At 42.6% G+C, this 12,548-nt stretch overlaps 1 protein-coding gene across 11 annotated transcripts in view; it reads left to right on the plus strand.

Annotated features, from left to right (window-relative positions):
- The window catches only part of TNRC6C (trinucleotide repeat containing adaptor 6C), a 177,013-nt gene that overhangs the window by 46,244 nt on the left and 118,221 nt on the right, over positions 1 to 12,548 (plus strand). For all 11 annotated transcript variants that reach the window (XM_070739827.1, XM_070739832.1, XM_070739828.1 and 8 more), the window contains exon 3: positions 1,687 to 1,708. In XM_070739827.1, the coding sequence (XP_070595928.1) occupies positions 1,687 to 1,708 (22 nt within the window). The remainder of the gene's footprint in view (positions 1 to 1,686; positions 1,709 to 12,548) is intronic.

The raw sequence follows: 12,548 nt of genomic DNA on the forward strand, positions 1-12,548 counted from the left end.
TTAGCCCCCACTCTCCCAAAAATATTTTTATGATGATTAGCAATGTTAAATTTAGTAAATCAATGCCTAAGATATTAAAATTATTTCAGATTTGGAGCCTAAACTTTTTTTTAAAGTGAAAATGGTTGCAAGCAGCCGGGGGGGAGGGGTTATTTCTGATTAAAAAAAACAAATAAGCCTAATTTTTTTCAGTTCATGTACATTTTTCTTATGATCAGGAATGTTCAAACTAGTAATCCCACACCAAATTTAGTAAAATTGTACACATTATGCAGGCTAAACTATCTCTAAATTGAAAAAAAAATATCACAAAAGGGGGGGGGCTTTTATGAGCAAAATAAACCAATAAGCATTGTTTTTTAATTTCAATTTTCATTTTATTGTGTGCAGAAATGTTCAACCTCGTTTCCAATGGAAAGAAGTTTTCAAATTGACCAAATATAAACACATAAAATAAAGAATTTCCGGTTCGAGTCATACAGACTCGAAAACAGTACAAGTGTGACTTTTTTGCCCAGCAAAAACTAAGCTGCCCCCCCCCCCCACACACACACAAAAAAAAATTCTCATAGAGAGAACCTCTGAAATGATGAAAAGTCCTGAAATTTCAAGTTTCAGAAATACAGGGAAAATTTTTTGCAGGGTCTCAAACTTCGATTTCGAGTCTCACAGAGTCGAAACATAATAGCAGGGTTAAAGCAGCAGAGAGAATCCAGAACTCTAAATACATTTAAGTTCTTTGTTTATTTAAAACTATCTGAATCATGTTCATTATAACATTAAAATTAATATGTTTAATATCATTTATTGACGCAAACATTCATGAGATACTTAAGTATTTATATCCTTTCTGTGTTGCCCTAGAATGGTTGTAAACTATACTTTGTATGTAGGTATACACATATACATATGTGTATACCCACTTACGTACATATTTCATTCCCCAGACTAATTAAATATTTGTCAGTCTACATTTTTAATAACTTAATTTGTATAATTATTCAAATAAATGTGTAATTAATTTGAAGAGTTCAGTGTAAATATATTAAAGTGTTGTATTTTATAATATGTCACTTTAGCATACATAGTGTATATTCAATATTTTCTGGTGGCAAAGCAAAGGTACTTTGATCACTATAAACTAGAGCAAGTATAAATTATATTGTGTTTACTGTGTTGCTTTCATTATTTGTAACAAAAATGTTTTGAGCTTATGCTTTTTAAATGAAGTTATGAATAAAATATATGTGGTGCAGGAAAGGTGTGCAACCTGATGTTTTCTAATTGCTTAATTCTTGGGTTTGTGAAGTTTACACTCAAGGGTTTTTGAAAAAATCAAGTTTGTATATGACTAAGCTACAGAGTCAAGTCAACAATATTAAATTTTGTTTGTCCTCATGATACTAAATTGGTTCTGAAAACACTTCCATATTTACATAACCAACAGAGAAATCCCATTTCTACATATTCTATAAGGGTTCAAAAGCCACTAACAGGAAGAATACTATATGGCTCCTGGAGTGGGGCTAAAAGGCAAAAGTAAGCAGTATGCTCCCTCCTGACAATATTAACATGGTGATCATGTTAACTATGACTAATTATGAGGGCCACATATGCCCCACCCCCCAGTTGTCTTAAATAAAAAACTGGCTACTAATTGATTATTTTGTTGTTTTTGTCTTTCAGGCTGCTGAACAAAAAACCAAAGGTAATTGAATATATGTATTAGATATATTGAAGTAGTGTAGGGTCTTCTGCCCAAGATCATGTTTCATAGTATTATTCAATTTTGTGATTACAAAAGGGCTGCAAATTAACCCTGGTACTGATTTTAACTGAATTAATAAGCAAGTTGGTACCTTTATAGCACTTCCATCCTAGCAGTACAAGACTTAAATGACATGAAGTATGGACAGAATATATAGCCAGCTTGTAGATGACAGCAAAATTGCAATAATTTTTGTCAGGTTTATTATTGCTTTACTACCGTACTTATCTAATAACAGGAAAATAACATAACTATCATTTTCATGTTAAAAAAGAGACAATGAAAGTGTAAAACCAAGTCATTTCATGTAACTCTTAAAAATAACAATGGATAATAAGCTCATTCATTTTAGTAGTTCTAGAACCCACAGGGAGAAACTGCATTCATTAAAAAGGTCACTACAGTATTAAATCTATGTCTAAAAACCAGATGGTAAAACAGTCAAGCATTATCTGGGAAATTTTTCTAGTATTTGGGCCCAATTAAAATAGCCAAGTAATAGACTGATTCTTGTTATTCAGAAATAATAATTCTTATTTAAAACTTTTTGAAATTTTGAGATACTCCCTAAACCATTTTGTTGTTCTTTGTGCTAAATATGTTGCCCAAGAGTATTTCTAGCCCTAGTTTAGGCATAATAAGCAGATTCCTTTTCCTTCATGTTCCATTGCCTTTGGATTGAGATAAATATTGCTACTGCAAATAAATCAAGGAAATTGGGTTTTCTGTCAACTGTGTGGAGAGCTTCCCAAGTTTAATTTCTGACACAGATTGTCAATCAGAATGATAGATTATCACATAGAAAGGTCTGAACTGGATTTGAGATAAATTTGCTTCATCCAAAGCACTATAGCTGAGATGCTGCGAGAAACCTAAATGCCATGTTCAAAAAGTGAAATTGGAAACTGAGCAGAAAAGAAGCTTGTTTTTAAATTTTAAAGTTTCACTACTATTTAGATACTGTATGTTCACTGAAAAGTAAATCCATAGAGTTCTGCTTAACCTTCCTCTAAAATAGTGGATATTGTATTTGAACTGTTCATTGAAGGAATACAATTAATACATCTACAAATCTAATTCTTCATTCTTTCCTTTTGTGGACTTCTTGATATTCATCTGCTTTGAATATTGAAAGGTCATATTCAGGGCAGGTTAGCCCTATATCATGAGACGGTGAAATAAGACAAAGGCAGCCCCTTTGTCACTGCCATTACTTAGAAGACAAACTATTTATGTCCCACCACTTGTTTTGCATTTCCTAAATTAGTTTAGCAGTGAAATGCATTTCAGCAGATTTGCATTTGCCCATCATTGGCTTACTGGGCTTCTTCTGAAATATGTTCATTAATTAATATATGCATTGCTCAAAGAAATAAAAGGAATACTTAAACAACACAATATAACTCCAAGTAAATCAAATTTCTGTGAAATCAAACTGTCCACTTAGGAAGTAACACTGATTGACAATCAATTTCACATGCTGTTGTGCACATTCAACTTTGTACTGAACAAAGTATTCAATGAAAATATTTCATTCATTCGGATCTAGGATGTGTTATTAGAGTGTTCCCTTTATTTGAGCAGCATATTTTCTAATATCAGTATCTAAACCTGCTTTTTGGACCAAAGACTATAATAAAGATTTTATTTGAGTCGTGCAGATCTGTTGCTCCTAATTCAACTAAAATCAGATGTGCCATATCTATTTATCTATGTTTATTTGTTTGCTTTGGAGTAAATGTTGTTTCTTGACAATTGCCTAGACTAAACCCTGAAGTTTTCTTTATAAGGATTTTGGAAGTGTTTGCCATTGCCTCCTTCTTAGACTGAGAGAGAAAGAGATTGGCCCAATGTACCAAGTTGGCTTCATGCCTAAAGTAGGACTAGAACTCATTGTTTTCTGGTATCTGGTTAACCCTTAATTACTACACCAAACTGGGTCTCACATACCTATCTACCCACAGCTGCCAGGGAAGGAAAGCATAGCACTAGTTTAGGCATTAGTTGTCTGAGCTCCATCCAGTCTCTTATTAATACCGTGTTTCCCCGATAGTAAGGCAGTGTCTTACTTTCTTTTTACCCCCAAAAGCCCCCCTATGTCTTACTTTCGGGGTATGTCTTATATTGGAAAAAATAAGACACACCCGGCCAACCCACCTACCCGAACCCGCAACACCCGTGTCCCGTAAAAAGTAGTAGCACCCTCCCCCCCACACACGGACACACATCCGCATCCCCGCCTGCCCACCCCATCCGGAGCTGCCGGAAAGGAGGCGGGCGAAGGAGGGCGCAGCTCCGGCCGCTTGCCTCGCCCGCCCACCCGGCGTCTCCGAAGCGCCCTTCGCCTTGAGCTCCCTCCGGAGCCTGCCGCCGCCGCCGCGCTTCCTCCGCCGGCCGAGGAGTTCTCCTTATCCGCGCCGGGTTTGGAGTAAGGCTTGAAGCTGGACTTGTCCTCGGCGGGCGAGGCGGCGGCCCTGGCCGAAACGGCGCGGCTCTGCCTGCGGCATGAGCGGGAGCTCCGACTGCGCTTCCTGCGCAAGCCCAACGCCGACAGAGACGTCCAAAGGCGGACGCTTGCAGCTCAGCGACATCGGCGCCGAGGACAAGTCCAGCTTCAAGCCTCCTCGGCCGGCGGAGGAAGCGTGGCGGTGGCGGCAGGCTCCGGAGGGAGCTCGGGCGGTGGCCGCTCCGCCGCTTCGGCCAGGACCGCCGCCTTGCCCACCGGGTGGCCCAAGCTGGCGCGAGCTTGGGCCACCCGGTGGGCGAGGCGGCGGTCCTGGCCGAAGCGGCGGAGCGGCCACCGCCCGAGCTCCCTCCGGAGCCTGCCACCGCCACCGCGCTTCCTCCGCCGGCCGAGGAGGCTTGAAGCTGGACTTGTCCTCGGCGCCGATGTCGCTGAGCTGCAAGCGTCTGCCTTTGGACGTCTCTGTCGGCGTTGGGCTTGCGCAGGAAGCGCAGTCGGAGCTCCCGCTCATGCCGCAGGCAGAGCCGCGCTGTTTCGGCCAGGGCCGCCGCCTCGCCCGCCGAGGACAAGTCCAGCTTCAAGCCTCCTCGGCCGGCGGAGGAAGTGTGGCGGCGGCGGCAGGCTCCGGAGGGAGCTCGGGCGGTGGCCGCTCCGCCGCTTCGGCCAGGACCGCCTCGCCCGCCGGGTGGCCCAAGCTGGCGGTGGCGCGAGCTTGGGCCACCCGGCGGGCGAGGAATTGCATCTTTCGGCCACCGCCCGAGCTCCCTCCGGAGCCTGCCGCCGCCGCCACCGCGCTTCCTCCGCCAGCCGAGGAGGCTTGAAGCTGGACTTGTCCTCGGCGCCGATGTCGCTGAGCTTCAAGCGTCCGCCTTTGGACGTCTCTTTGTCGGCGTTGGGCTTACACAGGAAGCGCAGTCGGAGCTCCCGCTCGTGCCGCAGCCAGAGCCGCGCCGCTTCAGCCAGGGCCGCCGCCTCGCCCGCCGGGTGGCCCAAGCTCTGGGCGCAGCGCACCACCGCGCACAGCTCCCTCGCTTTTACGTAGTACCGTGTTTCCCCGAAAGTAAGACATATGTCTTACTTTCGGGGTATGGCTTATATTAGCCGACCCCCCTGAAACCCCCCATATGTCTTACAATCGGGGGGGTCTTACTATCGGGGAAACACGGTATTATCACATCAGTAGCATTTTGAAAAAATATCCAACATTTAGTACATTCTTTAATCTTATCTATCTCATTTTATTTATTTATTCAATTTATTTATTTATTCAATTTTTATGCCGCCCTTCTCCTTAGACTCAGGGCGGCTTACAACATGTTAGCAATAGCACTTTTTAACAGAGCCAGCTATTGCCCCCACAATCCGGGTCCTCATTTTACCCACTTCGGAAGGATGGAAGGCTGAGTCAACCTTGATCCCGTGATGAGATTTGAACCGCTGACCTTCAGATCTACAGTCAGCTTCAGTGGCCTGCAGTACAGCACTCTACCTGCTGCGCCACCCCGGCTCATATATATTTGTATTTGTTTTTATTTAATTGTGTGATATATATGCATCTTTTACATTTAATTATTGTGACACAGACAGTTCTTCAATTTAGTGAATTAGCATACTTTCCCCTACTTGCTTCTTTATCTGATTGATTCCTGTTCCTGTAGCCAAAAACTTACAAAATAAGACAAAATCGGTCCTTCAATGAGTGCTTCGTCAATACTTTTTGTATGCCTCTGATAACTTTTGTATATATCACTTACTTCATTGCTTGACCTCAGCACTTCCATTACTTAGTCTACTTTTGGAATCATTTCTCATGTTTAAGCTACCGGTTATTTTGAAATCCAAAGGGCATGACTGCTTCTGAGGACATGGCTTGCAATTTAACTGCAAAGCCCTCCACACAAATTTATAATCTAGAGAGAAGCTGATGAACAAATATTATGTAGATAAGCTAAATTCCTCTCTTGTGCCACTTTCAGCAGCATCATGCTGTGATTTCCCCAATGCATCCTCCAGAATGAACCCAAAACACATATTTTGTTTCAACACCTATTCAGATTGTATCAGCTGGTGAACCTTGTCAACTATTGTTCAGACTTTAGATCCTGAATCTTGTTTGTACTATGCCAGCAGATATGATGTCCAGGCAGCGGTTGACTATGAGCCAGAATGCTAAATTGCACTTGCCACCACGGCTCGTAAGTTCTTGCTGGACCAGCGCAGCAGGTAAAACGTCACCGAAACACGGGTGCAATTTTGCGATCTGCACAGGTGGAGCAGCAAAATTGTGCTGGTCCCGCAATAACGTACGAGCCGCGGCGGCAAGTGCAATTTAGCATTCCGGCTCGTAGCCCACCGCTGTGTCCAGGCCTTCAGTAGGAGGGAGAAATTGGTGAAAATCACAGATGAATCAGGTTTCAACAAACATGTCCTTTCTTTGTCCGGTGTTAAACTGGAGCCAGTAATAATCCTCCATTTTCTAAGATGATTTTTGCTGCACTGTTTGCCTCTCAGCTTTCTTTTTCCTCCACTTAGGTATTCATCAGTGATAATTTATTATCACTGATGAATTTATTATCACCCTGAGTCCTAGACAAGAAGATATTTTACCTACTATAGGCATAATCCTACAAGGATTGTTACTTTTTTCCCCCATCAAAAGTTCCAGGACCTTCTGCTTTCTGTCCTTCCTTTGTTTCTCTCTCTTTCTATCAGGTTTATTATTTTTGTTATATTTTAACTTCTAAATGTTTAGAGCCTATTGTATTCTAAGAAATTATTGTCAGGATGCTGAATGTGTTCAAGGCCCAATTTCTTGGCTTCACTGTTAAATTGGATAATTGCCTTGGCTGCTGTATTTACTTATTTTTGCATTGTTTGCATTATTTTAAAAGGTTTCATTGTTTTAAGAAATGTACGCCCCACAGAATGACGCAGTTGAAGTAGGCAACAGTAAAAAATTAAATAGTTAAATCTTATTTGAAGTATGGTTATCAAATCTTTGACCATTAATGATATCAAGCTATTCTTAACAGCGGTTTCCGCTGATTGTCATAATATCAGAAATATTTCTAAAATAGATTATATACTTCTATTGCAACATTTTTTGCAATAAGATCTTCATGAGGAATATCAGATGGTTCTATCCTTTAGTATCATTTGCTTCCTGATTTTCTGGGACAGTCTTAATACCAGTGACTGTATTTTTTATGTTATCAATTTCAGTTGCCTAGACATGACGTTTTATATGTTACACTTCTATTGGCACTGATTTATTTGCTTTTTACCAACATCATAATCTCAGCAGATGGCAGCACCTGGTTGGTCTTGTCTAAGCTGATTCAATTTAGAACTTGGATAGGACAACTCTTCACTTTTTTTCCTACCTCTGAAGCCTTGCCACGAAAACTGCAGTGACTTCTCCAGGCAGTCTCAGAAAATCAGATATGATTAAATGGAAGGTGGGCGGGTGGTGGTGGGGAGGTAGACTTCTCCAGAGAATATCAGGGGTACAGGCTGGAAAATTGAAAAAGCATTCCAGAAGAAGGCAAAGCCAAATTAGTTAAATTTACATGGATGTATGTATTAAATCATCAGTAGTTGAAATGTCCGACTCAGCCAAGGGACTTAATTTTATATTGTCATATACAATATTTTTATGTGCCACAGCATAAAAAATTGGGCAGTATATATTGTAAGTTTAATAGATAATAATTGGTAAGATGATGATTATCATAAAATTGTTTTTCCTGAATCATTTGATGCCGCATTTTCTTCCAGCTATTTTAATACTTTTGTTTTGGGGGAAAAATCTGTTGAAATGCAGGCATTTAAAACATTGTAATTGAACTTTCCTCTTACCATTCCTGGTGATATTCCTGCTCAGTATTGCCAGCAGAATTATAGCCAAAATAAAACCATTGAAAAATAAGAGGAAAATATTCATATGCTTGAGGAAAATTTCAGGTTTACAAAGCTATTCAGGTAGGTAATAAAAATTAAAAGATTAACAGACCTCAAAACATACTTGGAAAAATTGATTTTTAAAGAGAAAAACCTAGAGGATTAGAATCTTCTTATTCTGTACTTTTAATAAAAGGTTCACTGCAGTGATCAAACTAAGAATATTGAGTGCTCCCTCTGCTGTTTGCAAAGTGCTATATTAGGGTATTGTTGCTTTTCCTGCATATTTTTTCCACATCTTGCATCTTTCTGTGATTCTGGGAAAATCTGAATTGTTTATGATCCTTCAGTTGCTGCTGAATACGTCTTAATATCCAGAATGTCTTTTTTGATGACTGCTTTGAACCAAATGCCAGTGATTCTTGGGTTTAGTCTCTGGTGGTTTAGAGGGCTACTATTAAACTTGAAATGAAGCATTTTAGCGGCTAATACCTTTTTGCTTGCATCTACAATTCATCAGAAATGGAACCATTAATACCTACTTTATTTGTATCCTTATTTTGCATTGTGCTTCATAAATTAGGATTTTTATTCTACTTAGTCCAATTACAAATAGTAATACTTCTAAAAACTATTTATATTTAAGTCAATAATAGTGTAGAATGGATGACTTCCCTGAAATCATTTTTTTCACTTCCTATCATAACTTGATATCAGCAAAGCTGTAACAAATGCTGATGATTTGTTAGTTATATTGATGCTTAATACAAAGCATGTATCTTGAAATAAACAGCACAGGATTTTGAATGAATTGAAGTAATAGCATAATATTATTAGTGATTTTAATAAAACATTTAATTCATTTTAACATTGATGTAATAGAAACTGATTTACTGGGAGTGGCATTTAATTAATTTAATTTAATTTAGAGAGTTAACTCTATTACATATTAGTACAGAAAATTACCTCTGAACAGTCATTTCTCATTGGTGACATGCAATAAGTTAATTTAGCTCTGAGTTCGTTTGGGTGCTTTGTGAGTTGTGCTCACTGTTGCCATAGTGATGGGTGCTCAAGCAAGAGCTGTCAACTAAAGCAATAAATAGAATAAGCCAGCTCTGCACATTGGCACCGTTGTTGTTAGTCTGTAAACACAGATGTATGGATTCTGTTTGCTTTATGCTTGATTTTGGTCTCTTTAGTGTTTTTAGAGGAAGCTACTTATTTATGCATTTATAATTGATAAAATTGCCCTGGAAGATTGTGTGTGTGTGTGTGTGTATGTATTTGAAGGCATGTCTGATTATGTAAACAAATGGATATATGTGCACAGAAGGATTCATTGTTATGTGTGCAACAACTGAAAGGAGTATTGCTAGTTTTCATCATCTCAGTGATTATAGACCTGGTTTTGCCCAGCTTTGTTTGAGTGTACATATGCTTGTATATATGGGAGAAAAGGAGATTGAAGATGAAAGAGAGGGTGCTTTCTTCCTTCATTTCTTTTGTACAGCAGTTGAGAATTAAAAAAACTGCTGGATCTGCATTCCCAGTGTTCCTGAATAATTTAAATGCTGCTTCCCATATATGTCATTAATATATGATAGCCCTACAGACATAACATTCTGTTAAGATTCAGATGAATTAATGAAGACTCCTTCCTGATAGTGTATCATTCCAGTTTTTCTCTTTTAGACACTGGAATATGTCTGCTTTAAAAATTTATTAGCCATCTGAGAAAGGAAATTCTTTTGTCATCTTAGCCCATCTCTTATATCAATTGAATAGTGCCTCTGCTTAAAATATATTTTGAAAGCTTCTGTTATTTAAAGGTGGAAAGGACCAAAAACATAGAGCTCCAAATATTTTTTCTGTAGCAGTATTAGATAGAAACATAGAAGTCTGATGGCAGAAAAAGACCTCCTGGTCCATCTAGTCTGCCCTTATACTATTTTCTGTATTTTATCTTAGGATGGATAAAAGAGGCAGATATGGCGAGGGCCACAGAGTTAGCCATTCCAGGGGAACGAGGGACCGTTGCTTAATAACGGTCCCTTGTTCTGGCTCTGTGAGCTCAATCTTGGGTACTGGTGATGAGTGTAATTCTGGCCCTGGGCTCAGGTTGCTGCTGCTTAATGCCAGGTCGGTGGTAAATAAAGCTCTCCTCATCCGGGATCTGATCCTGGATGAGGAGGCCGACCTGGCATGTATTACTGAAACCTGGCTGGGCCCAGAGGGAGGAGTTCCTCTCTCTGAAATGTGCCCAGCTGGGTTTCAGATATGGCATCAACCTCGACCCCAGGGAAGGGGGGGAGGAGTGGCTATTATAGCCAGGGAGAGCCTTTGCTTACGTAGACTCATTGCTCCAGAGATTGCGGGTTGTGAGTCTCTCTTGATGAAGTTGGACTTAGGGGTTCAGGTGGGCTTGTTTCTCACGTACCTGCCTCCCAGCTGCGTGTCAAAAGCCCTGCCTGTGCTGCTCGAGGAGGTAGCTGGGTTGGCGGTGGATTTCCCCAGACTTATTGTCTTGGGGGACTTCAATTTGCCGTCACTCGGCAAAGCCTCTGGACTGGCACAGGAGTTCATGGCCACCATGACAGCCATGGACCTGACTCAAGTAATACAGGGTCCGACTCAGGAGGGAGGACACGCACCCGACATGGTATTCCTCTCTGAGCAATTGAGCAATGGTCTGAGACTAAGGGGCTTAGAAGCATTGCCTTTGTCATGGTCAGACCATTTTCTACTACAGCTTGACTTCCTGGCTCCAATCCTTCCCCGCAGGGAGGCGGAACCAATTAAGATGTTCCGCCCCAGACGCCTGATGGACCCAGAGGGCTTTCAGACGGTGCTTGGCGTTATTCCAGATGCACTCGTCCACAGTTCGGCGGAGTCTCTTGCGGAAGCCTGGAACAAGGCTGCAGTGGAGGCTGTTGATCGGATTGCGCCTTTGCGACCTCTCCGTGGCGCTAGACCCCGTAGAGCTCCATGGTTCAACGAGGAGCTCCGAGAGTTGAAACACCAGAAGAGACGTCTAGAGAAGCGATGGAGGAAGAGTAAGTCTGAATCTGATCGAACACTTGTAAGAGCTTTTATTAAGACTTACAAAGTGGCGCTCAAGGCGGCAAGATGTGTGTATCATGCCGCCTTGATTGCATCAGCGGAATCCTGCCCGGCCGCTCTGTTTAGGGTGACCCGCTCCCTTCTTAATCAGAGGGGAGTTGGGGAGCCCTTACAGAGTAGTGCAGAGGATTTTAACACATTTTTCGCTGATAAAATCGCTCAGATCCGGGCGGACCTCGACTCCAATTGGAAAACAGAGTCGGCTGACAACGAGTCAGTTGAGGTGACTGGGGCACGTACTTGTCCATCTGTCTGGGAAGAGTTTGATCTGGTGACACCTGATGAAGTGGACAAGGCCATTGGAGCTGTGAGTTCCGCCACCTGTTTACTGGATCCGTGTCCCTCCTGGCTGGTTTCGGCCAGCAGAGAGGTGACACGGAGCTGGGTCCAGGAGATTATCAACGCTTCCTTGGGGAGGGGATCCTTCCCATCATCCTATAAAGAGGTGCTCGTGCGCCCCCTCCTCAAGAAGCCTTCCCTGGACCCAGCCGTACTTAATAACTTCCGGCCAGTCTCCAACCTTCCCTTTATGGGGAAGGTTGTCGAGAAGGTGGTGGCACTCCAGCTCCAGCGATCCTTGGAAGAAGCCGATTATCTAGGTCCCCAGCAGTCGGGTTTCAGGCCTGGTTACAGCACGGAAACTGCTTTGGTCGCGTTGATGGATGATCTCTGGCGGGCCCGGGACAGGGGTTTATCCTCTGTCCTGGTGCTTCTTGACCTCTCAGCGGCTTTCGATACCATCGACCATGGTATCCTTCTGCACCGGCTGGAGGGGTTGGGGGTGGGGGGCACTGTTCTCCAGTGGTTCTCCTCCTACCTCTCCGGTCGGTTGCAGTCGGTGTTAGTGAGGGGTCAGAGGTCGACTCCGAGGTCTCTCCCTTGTGGGGTGCCTCAGGGGTCGGTCCTCTCCCCCCTGCTATTTAATATCTACATGAAACCACTGGGTGAGATCATCCAAGGGCATGGGGTGAGGTATCATCAGTACGCTGATGATACCCAGCTTTACATCTCCACCCCATGTCCAGTCAACGAAGCAGTGGAAGTGATGTGCCGGTGTCTGGAGGCTGTTGGGGCCTGGATGGGTGTCAACAGACTCAAACTCAACCCGGATAAGACGGAGTGGCTGTGGGTTTTGCCTCCCAAGGACAATTCCATCTGTCCTTCCATCACCCTGGGGGGGGGAATTATTGACCCCCTCGGAGAGGGTCCGCAACTTGGGCGTCCTCCTCGATCCACAGCTCACATTAGAGAACCATCTTTCAGCTGTGGCGAGGGGGGCGTTTGCCCAGGTTC

This window comes from Erythrolamprus reginae, chromosome 2 (genome assembly GCF_031021105.1).
Source record: "Erythrolamprus reginae isolate rEryReg1 chromosome 2, rEryReg1.hap1, whole genome shotgun sequence".
NCBI classification, from domain to species: domain Eukaryota; kingdom Metazoa; phylum Chordata; class Lepidosauria; order Squamata; family Dipsadidae; genus Erythrolamprus; species Erythrolamprus reginae.